Source organism: Chrysemys picta, chromosome 2, assembly GCF_011386835.1.
Source record: "Chrysemys picta bellii isolate R12L10 chromosome 2, ASM1138683v2, whole genome shotgun sequence".
In the NCBI taxonomy this organism is placed as follows: Eukaryota; Metazoa; Chordata; order Testudines; family Emydidae; genus Chrysemys; species Chrysemys picta.
The window spans coordinates 187,589,403-187,609,119 of record NC_088792.1 but is presented as its reverse complement, the minus strand read 5'-3'; the positions used below and the strand labels follow the sequence as shown (position 1 = coordinate 187,609,119).

General features: G+C 45.5%; 1 protein-coding gene and 1 long non-coding RNA gene across 3 annotated transcripts in view; one reads left to right on the top strand and one right to left on the bottom strand.

Moving 5' to 3' along the window:
• The window catches only part of PARD6G (par-6 family cell polarity regulator gamma), a 100,250-nt gene that overhangs the window by 73,071 nt on the left and 7,462 nt on the right, over positions 1–19,717 (bottom strand). For both annotated transcript variants that reach the window (XM_005281424.4, XM_042860467.2), the window contains exon 2: positions 5,806–6,028. In XM_005281424.4, the coding sequence (XP_005281481.1) occupies positions 5,806–6,028 (223 nt within the window). The remainder of the gene's footprint in view (positions 1–5,805; positions 6,029–19,717) is intronic.
• On the top strand, positions 5,914–18,375 carry LOC135981657 (uncharacterized). Its single transcript, XR_010598793.1, has 2 exons — positions 5,914–6,051; positions 16,077–18,375. It is a non-coding gene; the product is annotated as an uncharacterized LOC135981657 (long non-coding RNA).

The following is a 19,717-nucleotide window of genomic DNA, read 5'->3' as shown; positions in this document are numbered from 1 at the left end:
GCTAATAGATTAATGGAAGATAGCCATTGATGGACCTATCTAGCTCCCTTTTGAACCCCACTATAGTATTAGCCTTCACAACCCCTCTGGCAAGGAGTTCCAGAGGTTGACAGTGCGTTGTGTGAAAAAATACCTTCTTGTGTTTGTTTTAAACCTGCTACCTATTAATTTCATTTGGTGGCCCCTTGTTCTTGTATTATGAGAAGGAGTAAATAACACTTCCTTATTTATTTTCTCTATACCACTCATGATTTTATAGACCTCTATCATCATATCCCCCCTTAGTCGCCTCTTTTACAAGCTGAAAAGTCCCAGTCTTATTAATCTCTCCTCTTATGAAAGCCATTCTATACTCCTAATCATTTTTGTTGCCCTTTTCAGAAAAGCTGTGTGTCATTTATATAGTGTATTAAACTTTTCATTTGGCTAGAAGAGGAATGATGCTGAGCTTTTAATGAATTAGGAAATCCAATTTGTTGTCATATGTCCCCCCATGACCACCTCAGACTAATATTCCCTTCTCAGGCCTCAACAGAACAAGTGTCTATCTCCCAGTCAATTAAAAAGAAGTAGTAGTGATCATCACCAAAGGGAGTCCTGATGTAGGAAAGCTGAAGTGTGGGTCCTACACTGTTAGTGCAAAAGGGGAAGAAAAAGGACTGGCCCACTGCTCTAGTATTCTAGGGTGACCAGACGTCCAGATTTTAAAATCGGGACTGTCCCCATATTTGCTTGTTTGTCCCGCGTCCCGACCAATGTTAGGTCGGGACACTGGACAAACAAGCAAGTGCTTCGGAGCCCGGAAGTGCTCGTGCCCCCCCTCCGCCCCAACTCTGCCTCCTCATTCCCCCATTGGCTCCCTCCCCAAATCCCCGCCTCTTCCCCAGGCTCGCCATTCCTCCTCCCTCCACAAGCGCTGGAGGGAGGCCCTGGAGACGCAGGGAGAGCGCGGGGCTGGGGTGAGTGAGAGTCCGGCCTGGCCCCGAGCGCAGGCAGGACTCAGTCGGACGGTACCTGGAGGGAGAGTAGGGGGGCGGCCGGCGGGGCCAGGCGGCAGCTGTTCTCCCCCACAGGCAGCGGGACTCGGGAGCAGCCGCTGCTGCAGCTCCCACTGCCGCGGGGGGAGGAAGCGGCCATAGCGCTCGGCGGCTGCAGTTCTGGCGCCCAGGCCCGAACCCGGGCCTGCTGCGGGGACCCACCAGCGCGCACCCAGCCCCTGGCCAGTCGCATCTGGGCTGGCTGCCCAGCTGGTGCAATCCCGCAGGCGGCCCCAGGGGAATGAACAGGGCTGGGCTGCCGATACCTCCGCCCCGGGGCCGCCGCAGGATTGCGCCAGCTGGGCAGCCAGCCCAGACGCGACTGGCCAGGGGCTGGGCGCAGCCTGCACGCTGCTGGGTCCCTGCAACAGGCCCGGGCTCCAGAGCTGCAGCCGCCGAGCTTGGCCATCGGCCGCTTCCTCCCCCTGCGGCAGTGGGAGCTACAACAGCAGCTGCTCCCGAGTCCCACTGCCCGGAGGGGAGAACAGCTGCCGCCTGGCCCCACGGGCCGCCCCCCTACTCTCCCTACCGCCCGACTGAGTCCTGCCTGCGCTCGGGGCCAGGCCGGACTCTCACTTACCCCGGCACTGCGCTCCTCCTGCGTCTCCGGGGTCTCCCTCCAGCGCTTGTGTGTGTGTGTGTGGGGGGGGGGGGGGGGGTTTTCTCTGCCACTTTTTTTTTGCCCCATTTCCCCCTCCTCCCCCCCCCCCCCACGCCATGCCATGCCATGCCTCCCGCATCCTGATATTTGACCTGGGTGATCTGGTCACCCTGTAGTGTTGTGTCTGTCACCGATTTCCCTCCTCCCCTCTCACACCCTGAGCTGGGAGCGCTGAAGAAAGAGCAGAAGGATGGAGGGGTTCTGCACTGCACTGCAGTGTGGGCCTCCAACTGAAAGAGCAGTATTGCTCTAAAGATAAGCAGATCCAGCCCCTCCTCAGACAGAGAGAGGAAAGGCCACCACAATGCAGGGTGTGAAAGATAGTAAGAGATAACTGAGGTAATGAAGAAAATAACACCAAAAAGGGACCTGATAACAGTCTTCAGATATGTTAAAGACTGTTAAGAAGAGAGCAGCAATCAATTGTTCTTCAAGTCCATTGAAGATAGGACAAGTAGTAATAGGCTTCATCTGCAGCAAGGGCTATTTAGGTGACATATTAGGAAAAGTTTTCTAACCATAATGATAATTAAACTCTGGAATAGGCTTCCAAGGGAGGTTGTGGAATCCCTGCCATTGGAGGTTTTTTAAGAATAGGCTGGACAAACACGTGTCAGGGATTGTCTAGATATCGTTGGTCCTGACTCAGCACCGGGGGCTGGATTAGATGACCTCTCAGCGTCTCTTAAAAGCCCAAATTTCTATGATTAAGAGGTGATATCAAGAACAGTGAAAAGACATGTCAGGAGATTTCTAAAGTATTGGCTGACATAGGGTTTCTCAAGGCTCTATCCCAGACAGAAGAGAAACTGCTCACTTGCACACAGCAAGTAGTAAGTTTCCACAAATACCAAATACCTATTATTTTATTATTAAAATATCAATATTTTAGGGTTAAAATCCCTCTATTAATACATTCTCATGTATGGAAAGGCTAAGCCAGAGTTCTCTGTGCTCACCTTAGCTTCAGTGAAAATGCACACAATGCAAACATTCAGGTCCGGCTAAACGTTAAGAGCTTATAATCAGTTTCACTGTTTCCCCTGCATAGTCAATTTCCTGTTTCCCCTGCACAGTCAATTTCCTCTTTTGCTCCTGTGGCTCTTTCACACAACAGGGCAGAGAAACACATTTAAACTAGAAAGTGCAACCGCGCAGCTACTGAAACTGGCAGACGACTCAGAAGATGGAAACTGAAACTACTTTTAATTCTTTACCAACTATACTGCAGGTTGATGGTGTCCCCTCAATAAAAGCATCCACTCACATCTCTTCGGAAGAGACAATTGACTAAGATTAGCACAGCCTGAGACTTTGCTTTTACACTGAAGAGAAGTTGAGGCATCATTTTCCCCACTTGACTACTTTTTTGATTAATAAAATCACTGGAACAGTAATGCCCTACAGATATACTGATGCGATGACCAAGTTTAGTTAGACACAGTGCTTTCAGCAGCATATATCTAAGCTAAGCAAGGACTGCTGCCCTTTGAACAGGACTGATCTAGTGATGTGTGAATAAACTTGAACTGACACAGGCATGAAAAAGCCACAGAAGTGGTTTCTTATGACTTGGCCCACCAGTGGTGTTCACATGACTGCACAGATCTAACAGTCTGGGAACCAAATTTGCATTGTAGAAGGAAGATGCAACAGATCTCCCGTCCAGCTTCAGTGATGGGGGGTAGGCAACAATCAGGAGCTCTCGCACTCACCCCTTCCCCACATTCTTATTTTACACATGTATGAACTGAAAAAAACACTCTGGTCTTGCCACTGCCTGGCTTCTAGTGTATTTATTTCCATCCATTTGAGTGAGTGTAAGTGAATATACAAGATTCTAGGTAGTGGAGAATCCGGCCCAGGGTGGCCTGAAGTCACAAAGCAAGTCAGCGACAAAGCCACAGAAGTTTTGACTTCCAACCCTGTGCTCTAAGCTACTACCTGACATTAAACGATGGGGGATGGGGGTGGCAGTCTGTTAAAGTGATATTAAATTGCCAGTTTTGAGCAAACAATGAAATCGTGTTGCAACTCAACATTTAAAGCAAGATTTGAAACTGAAGTAGAGAAGAAGTGGTTGAAGTCATACTGCTCTTGAGTTACTGGCAAAAACTGAATCTTTAAAGATCCTTTGATTTCAGTTACTGAATTCTTTTGTTTTCAGTTAAAATCCTGAAAACTTCAGTATTTTTAATATTCATTTCCCCATCAAAAAACTTGGATGAATAAAGTGCTATGTCACATTAGACTAATCTTACTCAAACACATGAAAACCATTTAGAATAACCCTGACATCATCCTGATGTTTACACAGGATGCTTGCTTGACATCTAGTAAGAGGTTAGTAAAAACACCACATCTGAAGACACACAGCAGATTACCTTAATTCAGCCATCTGCCCTTAAAGCCATGCCTACACACAGTAACTCCTCACTTAACGTTGTAGTTATGTTCCTGAAAAATGCGACTTTAAGTGAAACGATGTTAAGTGAATCCAATTTCCCCATAAGAATGAATGTAAATGGGGGGGGTTAAGTTCCAGGGAAATTTTTTTTTGCCATACAGTACAGTACTATAGTTGGGAGATGCCCCGGCCTTACCCCACACACGCACAGCCCACTGGCACTGGAGACAATGAGGCAGGCAAGGAGGCTGAAGGCGCTGTAGGCTAGGAGAAGCACGCTGTGCAGCGTCAGCTTCCCCTACTCTGCAAGCACCAGGGTTGGGGGGCTCAACCCTCCCCCTGTCCACTCCACCCCTCCCCCAAGCCCCCACCTTTAACCCGCCTCTTCTTTCTCCCCTTTACTACGCACGCCGCATCCTCACTCCTCCCCCCTCCCTCCTCTTCCTCCTGCCTGCGGCAATCAGCTGGCTTGCAGCATTCAGGAGGGAGGGGGGAGAGGAGCAAGGACACAGTGCAAAGGCTCCCACCCTCCTGCCCATGGCAATTAGCTGCCTTGCAGTGTTCGGAAGGGAGGAGCCTGCGTGTCGAGACCTCGCTCCTCGCCCCTCCCTCCTAAATGCCGCAAGCTAGCTGATTGCCGCGGGCAGGAGGCGGGGGAAGACTCTTATCCGCGGGGTCTGCTAGCAGGCAGGAGGCGCTGCGGGGGACAGGGACGTAGGGGAGCTGATAGGGGGGCTGCCAGCTGTGGACAAAGTATGCAGCCAAACGACATTATAGCGAAGCATTGCACAACTTTAAATGGAGCATGTTCTGTAATTGAGCAGGGACGCAAGATCGAAACAATTTAAGCAAGAGGATGTTAAGTGGGGAGTTACTGTATCTCAGCATGCCTTGGATTACAGTGTCAGAACTCAATCTTTCCAAAATGGATAGATGTGCACGTGTCCCTGTTCAATAAGGGCATGAAACGGCCAGCTAAAGTTAAGTCTTGAAGACACATCTGGAGATGAAGACCTAGTCATGGTACAATATTTGGGTTTCCTTTTAAATCAAAGGACTCAAGTAGTACGTTGGCACAAGATTCTGTGCCACACCCCCAAGATGTGCAATACTGAACTTGCAGCCCAGGGAGAGAGAAGGCTAAGGGGACTTTTAAACCATTTTTGCACCCTCCCATTCCGGGTGATGTTCCGGGTACTAGAGAAGCCCCTGGTGTAACTTTGAGGAGACAGACCCCCCCTCCCCCCAGGCCTGCCTAGGTTACAGCAGTCTCCTCAGATGGCCCTATGGGCCACATTGCTGTGGTCTTTCCCCCCACAGCATGCTCCTCCCACCTCTGGCCTTCCCCCATACCATGGCTTTTGAGGGGGAGGCAGCCTTATGGCCATCTCCATCATTCCTGTGCCAGGGGAAGTCATGTAGAGGAGACTTTAGGGTCCTTGTACACTACTCTGACCCTTTTATACCACCCAGCAGGGTGGAGTGTCTCACCCTTAGTGCATGTATATCCCCTTCCCAGGCCCTTAGTCTGTTTTGGACCTTTGAGATCACAAGAACCTCTGGCGTAGGGATCGTTTCCTCTATGTATGTGCAGTCCCCATCCCTCCGTGACCATTGGATGCTACTGCAATGTGATTACTACCACTAATAAAGGATTGGACAACCCAGGGCTCTGAAGACTTAATAAATGAAGATTTTACCTTGTCTTTGTATAAAAACCCTGAGCAGCGGGTTTGCACTCGAAACAGCCTTAAAGAAGTTATCATCATTATTAATAGGAAGAAGGTCCCCATGAACATCAGCATATCCAATCATCACCTCCATGCTGGATATGTGGTGGATGTGAAGAATGAGCTTGTAGAAGTCTTCAAACTTTCCTGGCTTGTAACGATCCAGAGAGAATCTTCGGAATTCTGCCCCAAACTACAATGGGAAACAGAAAGGACGTAAGTGGACGATGCTACAATTAAATAATCAGGTTGTGCGCAATTTAATAGAGCATTTGCTGTTTTCCTCTCCCCTACACTGAACATGGCTGGACTGTGTCCTTCCAAGTCTACAGTTCCCAGATTATACTCTTGTAATAGGATTTGTATTATGCTAGAACAGACTACTTTGTAAAAATTTTATCCCTAGTACGAATCAATGCTTGTTTACAAGCTTCTTAAAGGGTCGGTTTAAAAAAAAAAAATATTTTTTGTAAAAAATGGTACATTTCAACTAGAGCTAATAAAGCAAGATTCCACTAGAACTGACATTTGAATTCAACTGTTCAATAGCAGTGTCTCTGGTGTCCCTAAAATTACTCTTCTCAAACCAAAGTAGAGAAACATTCTTCATATCCAACTTCAAAAATAGTTAATCAGCTGACTGAAGTCATTTAAAAAAATCCGCAAAAAGAACGGGAGTACTTGTGGCACCTTAGAGACCAATAAGTTTGTTAGTCTCTAAGGTGCCACAAGCACTCCTGTTCTTTTTGCAGATCCAGACTAACACGGCTGCTACTCTGAAACCTTAAAAAAAAACCTTGACATTTCCCCATCAACAGCACAATGAACTTAAAAAAAAAAAAAAAACCCTCACGAGACATTTAGAGAGGTGTTGTACAGAGTACAGTCTTTCATTAAAAAGGGACAACATCAATTTCTACATGCTCTATAGCAGGGGTTCTCAAACTGAGGGTTGGGACCCTCATGGGGTCACGAGGTTATTACATGGGGGAGTCAGCCTCCACGCCAAACCCCGCTTTGCCTCCAGCATTTATAATGGTGGTAAATATATAAAAGTGTTTTTAATTTGGGGGGGATGAGGGGAGGGTCGCACTCAGAGGCCTGCTATGTGAAAGGGGTCACAGTCAGAAGTTTGAGAACCACTGCTCTATAGTTTCTTGGTATTCAAGTCCAGGAGTAAAAGTTCTTCAGATTCCAAGCGACTTGTTATAGGTTTTTGAATTCTGCCAGTCCATTAAATCAATTTTTATGGCTGGCTAAAGAGCTACAATTTTTGTGAGATATACAAAGTTTCACATGTTCTCACTCTGACCCACAGCAGCAGTTGAAAGGAATACTGTTAATTTAAGTTTGACCCAAAACAATTGCATAAAGAACAGCTGTTATAACACTTAAGACCCCAACAGAAAAATTTCCACACTTGCTTCCTAAATACCAATGAAAACAATTCTTACACAAATAAATACTCCCCGGCAGTGTCAGAAATTAAGACACTGCTAAGAACATAAAAGGGGAACTGACCAAATAAAAGTGAAACTAGTCTCACCGATTGTGAATCCAATATACTTTCACTTTTACTAATCTATGGGGTTGTTACATAGTTTAAAAAATGTTAAGTGGGATTCTTACACTTGTCCTGCACATTGGGTAAAGGGGCCGGAGTGGCATAAAGGGGTTTAAAAGAGCCATGTCCAGCTGGCAAAAATTCCTCAGAGCCTGAACTGCAGACTGCCTTCAGAGGACTCCTCACAAGCCCTGGTGTAGAGGGTGTCCTCCAGCAGGAAGGTCGTGGCCACAGCATGAGGATATTCCAGTCAGTTTTACTGCCCCTGGGCAGCTGGTTACAGACTGCTATAACTTATGCAGTCCTACAGAACTAAGTTTACACTGGCAGACATTCTGGCTCATGAACCAGTTCAGGATTGGGAAGGCACAAGGGAGGCTTAAGAAACCTTAGCCTCCCTTCCCCTGCAAATTCAGTATTAACCCCCCTTAGAGGTGCAGCACGGAATCTCACTCCCTATGTTGTAAAGTTGACAGTCACTATCCCTTATGGAATTCAATTGAGAATGAAACCTTGGTTAGACTTTTTAGTCCAATCTCTAGAATTTGAAACTAGGATTTCATTTTCCACTAAATTTTATGGGGGGGAGGAGGGGAGAAGGGGAAAGGGTTGTGGTTTTTTTTGTTTTTAAGAGTAATTTCTTGGTTTCATCTCTATTAAAATTCTATTGGATTTTCCCACAAGGATTTAGTTACCAGCAGAGTGCTATTGCATTCAATGTTTAGAGAGAGGTCAAATGGATGTCCTGGTATAGAAGACAACTTAAGTTGAAGCTGTAAGCATTAATGATCACTTCAGCCCCAGTTGCAGACAGGGCTTTGGAGCTGTGCTCCAGCTCCAGGCAAAAAACCTGCAGCTCCATTGCTCTGGAGCTGCTCCGCACTCCAGCTCCAGGCTTCGCTCCAAAGCCCTGGTTGCAGATTCATCCCTTCTCTGCCACTGCAAGAAATGTCTGACAGAGCCCTAAGGATTTAGCCTCATCTTACCTCCCGTTGCCCGCTAGGCCCACTGAAACCAGCCTCTCTTTTCGTAACATAGGTTGATCAGTAAAGCTGGCCAGAGGACAATTCCATTTCACAGCAACTTCCAAAGTTTACACGTGTTTCTGTTCCCCATTGGAACAAATACAAAACTTTTCTAATGTTTTTGCAGAAGCAAAATTGTGTCAAAACGTTGGGCTTCAGATCAAAACCTGAGCTTTTCAATTGGGGAAAGAGTGTGTGAGCACGTATGTAGCCTGGTGGGTAGGGCACCGCCTGGGATGTGGGAGATCCACATTCAAATCCCTGCTCTGCCTGACTGAGTAGAGCTCTTCATCCCTGATCACTCTGAATCAGACAGAACAGAGATTGAACCTGCTCTCCTAATATCCCAGGCCAGTGCCCTAACCACTAAGCTAAGGAGAGAGAAGGGGTAAGCAGGTGTGTCTCCTCCCCTCCCTTCCTTCCAGACAAAAACTGTTGAAATCAACATGTTTCCTTGAAACATTTTGGCTTCACCAAAACAGCACAGTTCAATTAGACTGCAGTTTCAAAAAATGAAAGTGTCTCCAAGCTTCTAACAGAGCATCGTAAAACAGACACTAAAGAAAGCATCTGCCCATTTTAATTCTGTAGGTATTAAAAGGAGCCTCAACCCTGAACTTTGGGGGAAGTTTTGATCTGCACTCAAACTCAGGCCCATCTCTAATAAGTCAAGGTTTTTCAGTCAAGTTTCTTTTTGACTATTACTGTAAACCAGAAACAATCAGTACAGGCTCAAAAAACACCCACTAAAGCAGGGGTCTCAAACTCAATTTACCTTAGGGCCAGTGCCGGTCCTCAAATCCTCCCAGCGGGCCAATAATGTCACTGAAGATGGTGTTCACACCACCTCCCAGCCCATTTCCCACCCTTTTCCCTCGCATCCTTGGCCTCATGCCGCCCTGGCTGACTCTGCCCAGCAACTAATGATGCTGCCTCCAGGGTTGACTCTGCCCAGCAACTAATGATGCTGCCTCCAGGGCTGACTCTGCCCAGCAACTAATGATGGTTTCTCTGTCCCTCTCCCCCAGCCAATGGGAACTGCGGGGGGCAGCACCTGCAGCAGACAACCAGCAGCCTGGCTGCATGGGTCTCTCTGCCACAGCTCTGCCGGCAACAGCAGGGATAGGGAACCGCTTGCAGGGAACCGAGCTGCCAGAGGTGAATGACACATTGCTGAGTGCAACCTCTGGGAGGGTCCCAAGCAGGGCCACCCCAACCCATACGCAAAGTACCCAGCTGCGTGGGGCACCGAATTTCCTTGTGCCCTGCACAGCTGCGTATTGCTCCAGCCCCTGCCCCACCTCTTCCCCATGGCCCCCGCCCCTGCTCTGCCTCAGCCCCACCTCTTCCCGCCCCTGCTCTGTCCCCACTCCACCCCTTCCCCAAAGCCTCCGCCCCTGCCCCACTCCACCCCACCCCCAAAGCCCCCACCCCTGCTCTGCCCCAGCCCCACCCCCACTCCCGAGGACTGCAGCAGGGCCAGGCCTGCACTCAGTGGTGGCAGGAAGTGCAGCAATCCGGCCCCAGCCACATCGCCAATGAGTGCTGGGGGGGTGGTTCCCTCTTGCCCCCCAAAGGCCTGGTCCTCCCCCACCACCCCCCACAGTGGGGCTGTGTAGGGCCCCAGAATAGCTAGGCATGGCCCTGGTCCCAGGAGCAGCAACAGGATGGAGAAACGTTGGGGGGAGGGGCATATGAATCTCTCCTGCCCGCTCCCCGCTTCGGCCAGCAGCCATGAGGGCCGGATGAAATAACTTTTTTAAAAGTTTCCACGAGCCACAGTGGGGAGGTTCTCGGGGCCGCAGATGGCCCACGGGCCGGGACTTTGAGACCCCTGCATTAAAGGGTCCTCCTCTACCCCATACACAATTTGTTCTTCAAAAATTCAAGAATTCTTTTTGTTTAATTAAATGAAGTTCCAGGTTAAGACAACTTGCTCTGTGCAAGTCACTCCAACCCAAACGTCTTTGTTCTATAGTTAAGACAGCCCAATGATAACATTAATGCAGGTATGAAATAATATTGTTGATCCTGAAGCAGTGGAAATTATTAACTTTGGTTGGGATTGTGCTCCTAAATTACTTAAGTGCTTTTGAAAAATCCTGTCCTTTGATCATGGCCTAGCCCTGATGCTAATTTAAATGCTTATTTAGTCCAAAAACAACAACAAATTAAGCCGCTTGTTTATAATATGAACAGCTGGGTCTAGTTTAGATTTCAATTCAGACTACCCATCCAAATGCACAAAAGCCAAAACAAAGTAGACTCAATTTCAATGGAGTCAAAACTGCTGTTCAAACTTTCCAAGTTTGAGTGGCATGTTACTTCCACTGACACGTAGTTTAAAATGTTACTCATTCTAATGAAGGTTAATACAAATGAGTACATGGCAGTGTTTTTAGTGGAAAGAAGTTGATTACACATTCTTTTCTGCTAGATTCAGATAAGTATTCCATGCCACCAGTTTAGGTGGAACGGAGTACTGACACATTAAACTCAAGTGACAAGAATAAAACATTTTCCAATTGCAATTAAAGTTAGCCACACCTTCTATTCCACAAATTCAGGATTATTTGAATCTAAAAAATAGCAGCGTAGTAGACCAACATACTGTTGATTAAGTGCCAATTGATCCAAATTTGTTTCACTATTACTTGTTAGGTACCATGTAGGTTTATGGTGCTATACAGATAAACACGGATTTCCTACTCTAAACAGATTGCAATCTAAGGTCATGATCCCACAAACTGATCCACCCATGTAGATCTTTATGCATATGCAAAGCCCGCTGATTTCAATGGAACATCAAGCAGGTATAGTAGTCCACTCTCATGGACCCAATTGCAGAATCAGGGGCATCAGGTGACTGGTCCCACTGAAGTCAAAGAGATTACTCACATGAGGTAGTAACAGAACTACTGACATAAGCATGTGAGAAACAAGGTGGGTAAGGCAATATCATTTATTGGACCAACTTCTGTTGGTGAAAGAGAAACGCTTTCGAAGTACACAGAGCTCTTCTTCAGGCAGCTGGATGTAGCTCGCAAGCTTGTCTCTTTCACCAACAGAAGTTGGTCCAATACAAGACATTCCCTCGCCCACCTGGTCTCTCATGCCCTGGGACCAACATGGCTACAACTACACTGCAGTAAGTGTAAGTCTAAATTAAGACAAGAACACCATAAGGGGATGCTGCAGGAAGGAGTAAGAGAAGGGAAGCTGCTGGGGAGAAGAACACAAGTTTTAAGAGGTAACGAAGGGTTTTTTTTTTTTTTTAAAAAAGGTTGGTGGTAGATATTATAGTAATTTGGTAGATTAAGTTACACTGGGATATACAAAGACTACAGCACGATTGCCAATGGGTTTCTTTCAGAGAAAAAGCTTCCGCAAATGATAGACTATTCATCCTCCCTAATGAAGCTGATAAACAGTATCACTGTAATAATAGATTTCACAGTAGCACACAACTTGAACACTGAATACTTCATTGTATTCAACCATGAAGACTTTTTCTAGATAGCCTTCCTTTCCCTGTGTATCTTCCAGGAACTTGAATTCTAACTGCTTTTAAAGATAGCAAAGCAGATAGTTCAAGATGACTAAGATAAAAGTAAATGTTAGAGTTAGCACATCAGACAAAGAGAAACGAGAACTGAGACTCCACTGAGAGCCACCACCAGAACAATCCTTCTTAGAGAAAACTAATCTACTTATTAGAATGTTAGTTTATTGAACAATGAATTACAGTAGTGTACTTTGACCTACTTACCTAATGCATATATTCCAACTGATATTGCAGAAGTTGAAGTGGGAGGAGGAACAAAGGGGATTAAAGATAATTTAGTCTGACAGGGCTACCACCGACTAACAAAACAGAGAGAATTGCAAATGTTTGCTTTTCAAACAATGTATCCTGTCCTAAGATCCTTCTAAAGATCAGCCAGCCATTAGCTTGACTATTTGCTATTACAAACAGCAAAAAGTACCCAAACTAAGCTACATAGGAACTCTGGTATATTTCCATAATAAAAGAATGCCAAGAACAATAAAATAACCACCAAAGTGGAAAAGGCCAAGAGCTCTGAAAATGTGTGTGTAGTTTATGGACAGAGCAATGAAAGCTCTGTTTCTGACTCACAGCTTCTTGACCCAACCGTAGGCTATTTCTCACCATGATCAACATAGGCTGCAAAAGCAAGCAACCAACCCCAACACAAACACACATATACTAGTTTAAAATGTTCCATTCAAAACATTTATGGGAGAGTGAAAAAATGAAGCACTAAGTGCTATTTCCCTACCTGACCTTAAAAGTTTATTGCTAGCTGTGAGTTTGGACAATTCTCTCTAGTAAGACTTATAACCCTTTCAAAGACCAACATTTAGCAATAAACATGAATTACGTTAACCGCCTACTTCTCATGAAGCAGGATCTCAGATACAGAAAGAAGAACAACCTGGGCTTCAGTTAACGCCGTACGCTCCACAGACAACAGCTATCAGTCAGTGATGGCCTAATTCTGCTCCCATTAAAGTCAATGGGAGTTTTATTGTGGACTTCGACAGGAGTCTGCTCCCATTGAGTTTAATGGGGGCAGAAGCTGTCCATCACTGAGCATTCTTGAAAGTCCTAGTCTTACACATATCAGAAATTAGTCCAGAGTTCAGTTTTTAAATATGCTGAACTTCACATTACCAACAGTAATGAATAGGCCCCTAAAAGGTATGTGTGCCATGATGGGCATCGTCTCTCCATGTCAAGAGAAACAGAAGAGTAACAGCGTAAAGGGTTATTTTTTAAACTATGTTCCATTCTACAAATGTTCAGAATGCTGCTTCATTCCTTAATGGCCACCTGCAATGGTGAGTCTCAAATGCTATGGTGGAACTAATCCTTTAGCTCAAGCAGTCGTGGCTCATGCTTTTGGAGGCAGCATGGCTTAGTACACAGGGCCCTACAGTCAGAACCCAGTCTCCTGACTCTGACTATTTCCAGCTCTGCCCCTAAGCTGCTGGATGACCCTGGGTAAGTCACTGCACCGGTTTCCTTTCCCAAAGTCTGTCTATTTAGGCTGTATGCTCGTCAAGGCAGGGCCAGTCTCACTGTGTCTGTGTGCAGTGCCTACGACAATGGGACCCCCAAACTTCTTTGGTTCCTTCTAGGAGCTACTGAAATACTAACATATTGAAATACAAAGCCACTCCGCTCCCATCTACACACAAAATATTTAAGAGGTTTCCTTCTCCCCCCATCCCTACAAACAGTAGAAATATGAGGCCTTCACTTCCCTCTTTACCAGAGGACCTGAAGAATAAGGTCACATAAGGTACTTAACGTACAGAACTCCAGCTCTGTTGGCCTTCAGCTGAGCAAGGAAAGAATGCTGAGAAGACTGACTTTTCCCCTTCCTCCCTCGCTGGGAGCGCTTCTCTGGCTCTAACTCCCCGAACAGAATAAATGAACATGAACTTACACAAAAATCAAAACAAAAACAAGACACCACACCCCTACTACATGCTCTACCTGGCCAAGTCTCCTTAATTTTTTCCTTATTTGACTTAACGCTGGAAGGTACGCAGATACCATGGTGACAGATACAGCATGGGAATATAAATAAGGAGACTGGCTATCTTCATATGTGCAAATTTTTAGTCTGAGTATTTAAACTATGCAAATGCATAGTCTAAATTGATTGTGTAGAAGTGGCAGCTTCATCCAAATCATTAATTGTGGCCATAAAAATCTATCAGTCTATTACCTAATAAATTACACTTACCATATTGTGGAGCTAGTGGCAAAAAATCAACTTTCAGCAAATGGCTATTTAGTGGAACGAGTTGGAGGGGCTAACAATTTTGTAGTGTCTAGTAACCAGTCTGGTAGAAATTAAATAAAATATAATTGGGGACTGGGTAAAGCCAAACCTAATGTGTACTGAGATCACTGCCTATCATGCTGACCAATACTGTCTCACTGTTTACTTGTACTCCCCCCATCTGTGTGTATCCATCTGTCGTCTTCTACTTAGACTGCAAGCTCTTTGGGGGCAGGGACTGTATTTCTGATCTATGTCTGTATAGCGCCTAGCACAATAGAGTCCTGAGCCATGACTGGGACTCTTAGACACAATACATAATAAATAAATAATTTACACTGAACAAAAGTCTTCCATTTTGCAAACAGTTCTAGTTATTGTTGCATCAAGGTGGAACGTAGGCCCTGTCCACACCAGAAGTTCAACTAGGCTTTTGTAACAAGTTGACAAATATAGTCTGAGTTGTGTTCTCATAGCAGCTCCCCTCTCTCTCTTTCAAGGGTGGCTGAACTAAGCCCAGAAAGCACTGAAACAAACAGTCAGGCAACACAAGCATGAACAGCTATGCCACACTACTTCAGTGTGGAACAGAGCAGCAGGAGGACATGCTCACAGCATGGTGCAAGAAGCATGTGGGGCGATACACTGTAGAAGTCCTGCTACACAGACAGCTCTGATGAAGAGGGCCATACATGGTTAGTGTTTTATCACCAATGCTGAACGCAAATAAAAGCCAGTTCACCAAACCAATCACAGGAAAGCAACCAAACTAGCTTAAGCCTCAAGCAGCAGCAAGACACTTAACTGACGTTTACTAACAGAGATTGAACCATGTGGATATAAGCCACCTTTAAAGCCAACCATGCCATTTGGGGCATAGGCGCAGACTTCCCCGCTGCCCGGTGGGTGCTTGACCCTCCCCCACCCTGGCCCTGCCCCAGTCCCACCCCTTCCCCAAGGTCCCCGCCCTCTTCCCTCCCCCATTCCGTGGGTGTTCCATCAGCGCCTATGACTTGGGGTATGTCTTCACTACGCAGCTAACCCTGGTGATTGGCACCCAGGCCTGAGCACCAGAATAAGCTTAGTCTGAGTGTGAAGGTTGCCTCTTACAGGTGTATCTGGGTGCATAGCCCATGGTTCTTTGTGCTGAGATGTTTTAGGATTCTTTCCCAGTCAATTGCAAGGGAACTTGTCTGTCATTTAGGGGTGAGGGGAATTGTGGGAAGGCACAGGTGGAGTCTGCATCCTCATTGCAAAATGGGTGGGATTCAGCCTGACCTAAAGTGAAGCCTGGTCTCTAATCCACCCTTGGCCCCCCAGCCATCGCAGCTAGCTAGACTTAAAGCATCTTCAAACCTGGATCAGAGGTTTTTCTGTGCAGATGGTAGGGAGATTTGAGCTAAAACCCAGGTGAGAGCCTGCAATGAAGACACACCCTAACTGGTTACAAACTCAATTAAACCCTCTTTTACACTCTACCAGAGCCTTCCCTTTTTAATCCTATGTTTATAGCACAAACAACTATCAGAGTCATTTGAGGCTCACATCTGACCAAACCTGACTGGTAATTGGGAACAACTGTGTAGGGTGGAAGCAGGAGAGATGTCTTGAGGCAGGATGGCTATGGGATCTGAGTGCCACACCCACCTTCTCTTACACATTCCTAACTTACTAAGTGAGCCTGAAGAAATTCTGCTGGGATCAGCTTTAACCCTGTATTCTGAGGTTTGCATTCAGTCAGGGGTAGTGAGCATGGAAGGTCCATTTTGTCTTTAGCATTGTTGTCCTTAATTATATTCCTAGGGCAGAATTTACATTTTTGTTTTTTAACCACAGGCTAGACGTGAGAGAGACAGATCAAGTCTGTTAAAGAGGAATTACAAGGGACCACTGAGGACGGCAAGTGTTAATTGCATGCATGAAACAAATTATCTTTGGGGCCTGTGCAGAAGAAGAGCCCTTGCATAGCTTGAAAGTTTGTCTCTGTCACCAAGAGAAGTAATGTCTTCTATTGGACCAACCTCACCCACCTTGTGTCTCCAATATCCTGGAACCAACACGGCAACACTGAACTCCCTCTGCCAGTCAAAACTTCCATCAATTTCCATGGCAGTTTTAACTGAAGGCTGCAGTAATTCAGTTCTATTTAGGCTGTAAGCAAGTTCTCAATATTAGTTTTCAGGGGCATTCTTAAAAGTCCCGCCGTTGAAGGTCCTTACTAAAGAGGTTTGTGCCAGTGTTGCAGGAAGGAGACCAGAGACTAAAAAAAGATGAATAGTGATGTGCAAGATCATCACCAGATTGGGCCCTAGATAGATGCTAGTAGGTTTAGTCTTCTAGTCCAGTGGTTCTCAACTTTTCTAGACTACTGTACTCCTTTCAGGAGACTGATTTGTCTTGCATACCAAGTTTCACCTCACTTAAAAACTACTTGCTTACAAAATCAGACATAAAAATACAAAAGTGTCACAGCACACTATTACTGAAAAATTGTTTTCCTCATTTTATCATAGAATTATAAAATAAATTGCAACCCGCCCCCCCAGGTTGAGAAACACTGATATAATACAAAGAGCAGGATTACAAACAAGTTATTGTGTGTATAAGGGCTGGTCTACACTGGGGGGGGGAGGGGTCGACGTAAGATACGCAACTTCAGCTACGGGAATAGCGTAGCTGAAGTCGACGCATCTTATTTCGACTTACATCGGGTCCTCACGGCGCGGGATCGACGGCCGCGGCTCCCCCGTCGACTCCGCTACCGCTGCTCGCCCTGGTGGAATCCTGGAATTGACGGGAGCACGTTCGGGGATCGATAGATTGCGTTTAGACGAGATGCGCTATATCGATCCCCGATAGATCGATTACTACCTGCCGAATCGGGTAGTCTGGACGTACCCTGAGATTTAGTTTGTACTGACTTTGCTAGTGTTTTTCACGTAGCCCGTTGTACAACTAGGCAAATATCTAGATGAGTGGACGTACCTCCTGGAAGACCTCTGTGTAAGGATACGTATACCTCTGTTTGAGAACCACTGTTCTAGCCAATGGGTATCCGGCAACATTTGCAGAAACTGTATTTAACATGGTAACCACATGAATTACAAGGTGCTGCCTTCATCAGCAAAAGGTTGGCACATGGCCATCTTCCAGCAACTAAATTTTCCAATATGTACTTTCCAGTGTAGTCAGGACCCTATAGTAGTTTGTCTAAATGATATGGCAAGTACTCCATCGCACATCCTGGGACAGGACATCCCAGACCACGTTGCCTCATGTGCATTTCCTGCAGGCACTGGCTGCCCAAGGTCTCCCAGAAAAAACAGTTACACAGCCCAGGGGTTTCTGTGGTGTAAGAAACGCTACTGCATGGACAATTCAACTGTGCTTGCTGTAGCCAGGTCACAGAAGCGGCTCATGACCCAATTACAAACATCACTGTACTTGGTGCTGCCCCCATCGTAGACCCTGTACATGCGAGGAAGATGGAATCTTAACAAATCTTTCAGAGTAGGAAGGGTTTGAAAGCTTGAGCTCCTTAAAGTTTTCCACAGAGTGGGTTATGGGTAAATGAATGGGACGGTGAAAGGAGAGAAGATGCAAGACATTTCTTCCCTCCGCCATCATCCTCAAATAAGTCTGTCAAACATATTTCTTTCCCTCCACCCTCCACTGAACCTGTTGCAGATGTACTGTATTTATCATTTGCTGAGTGGAATTCCTTGTCCATTGATGCTCTCCATTTAGCTCAATTACTTGGCATTTTGCTGCTTCCAAGAGTACAGGATCTAAAACAACTGACTGATTAAGGCATAAGTTTCATAGATGTGACCACTTAAAGGAACCTTCCCAGGATCAGAATGAATGCTTACAATAAAACAGGGAAGACATTACCCTATTTGCTTGGCACTGATAGCGTAGTAGGTGCTGTATAATACACAAAGACAGATAGATAGTACCTGCCCTGAAGTGCTCAAGTGTTTTTGGGGATAAACCTATTGAACCAGTTACATAAACTGCTATTTCAGCTCACATGAAAGATTAATCTTTACATGCCAAGTGTGTTTTTTGTTTTTGTTTGACTCTGCAACTGGCTTTTGTGGAAATCCAGAAATAAAATACAGCTAATCCAGAATGACTGAAGTCAATCTTGCTTTGGCATTCTGTCTTAATTTAAGATGGCAGCAACATATTGTGGTTTTCTCCAAGACACTACTACATTTGCTTTGGATACAATCACTTCTGTTTGGAAGTTTAGAACAAGAAGTTAAATGTATTCTTAGTCACATTATTTTTGACAGAGTTCATTTTAGTTTGACTCTAGTTACCAGAGATATGGTCTGACTTCAGGAAGAATTCCAAAACATTGCATAAAATCTGTGTTAACATCCTGGAGGTTCAAAGCATCACATTTTTAGTAGTGTACCTGAACATTGATTTAAAAAGGTAAAGTTTATTCTTTTAAAGACCAAGATTTTCAAGGCGTTCTCAACTGTAGAAGGACATTATAATCTAGTATAGGCTGAGCACCCACAGGAAAAAAAACGTGGGTGCTCAACACCCACCAGCCACAGCTGTTTGGCAGCCGCCCGATGAGCTAATCAGGGGCACTGCCAAAGATCTAATCAGTAGCTGCTGCCAAAACAGCTGTTTGGCTGGGGGAGGGGCTTGTGGCAGGCGGAAAGCGGTGGGCACTTTGGGGGAGAGGGTGGAGCAACTCCCTCCTCCCCCAGGAAAACTAGAAGTCAGCACCTATGTAATCTAGGATCAAGGTACAATCGATCAATCAGGCTACTGAGCATTGACCAGCACCAATTTACATACCCATCTTGCTCCCATGGAAGTCAAAAGGGAGTAAGAGCAGTCCTCTAAGATTTTCATTCTCTTTAAAGGGGATTGGTAAAGACAAATTTGTTTTTACTGGAATGCTAAAGGTTGTAAGAGAATACTACATTATACACCCGCCCAAAAAAAAAAAAAAAAAAAAAGGTTTGTGTTCAATTTCAAAATGCTTATGTGGGCACATCATATTTCAGTTGCTAAGGTGTTTGTACAGTAGTAACACTGATTTTTTGCAGCTGAGTGTCTTTTGCACAGGCACACGTTCCCATAACAAGCAGCAATGTTAGCAGGACAAACCACAAGCTGTCTGAGTGTTTCTCCACCCTAGCAATTGTTTTTAATAGGGCAAAATTGCTGGAGGACTATTTGACTTCTGCACGTGTCAGAGATCCAAAACATGCTCTTTAATCCACAGTGTTCATTGTGCAGGAGAAGAGCACTGTTTCTAAAGAGCTGTGCTCTGTATCGGAAGGCCTGACTCTGTATCATGAGCTTAATTTTTTGTGCACTGGACACATCAGAATGTCAATCTTAGAAGCATATTAAAAATCTAATTACCACCTTTGACAGAACACTGAGTAAATGAATATTGGATTTGGATGAATAGAATAGTACATATAACATAAATAGACCTA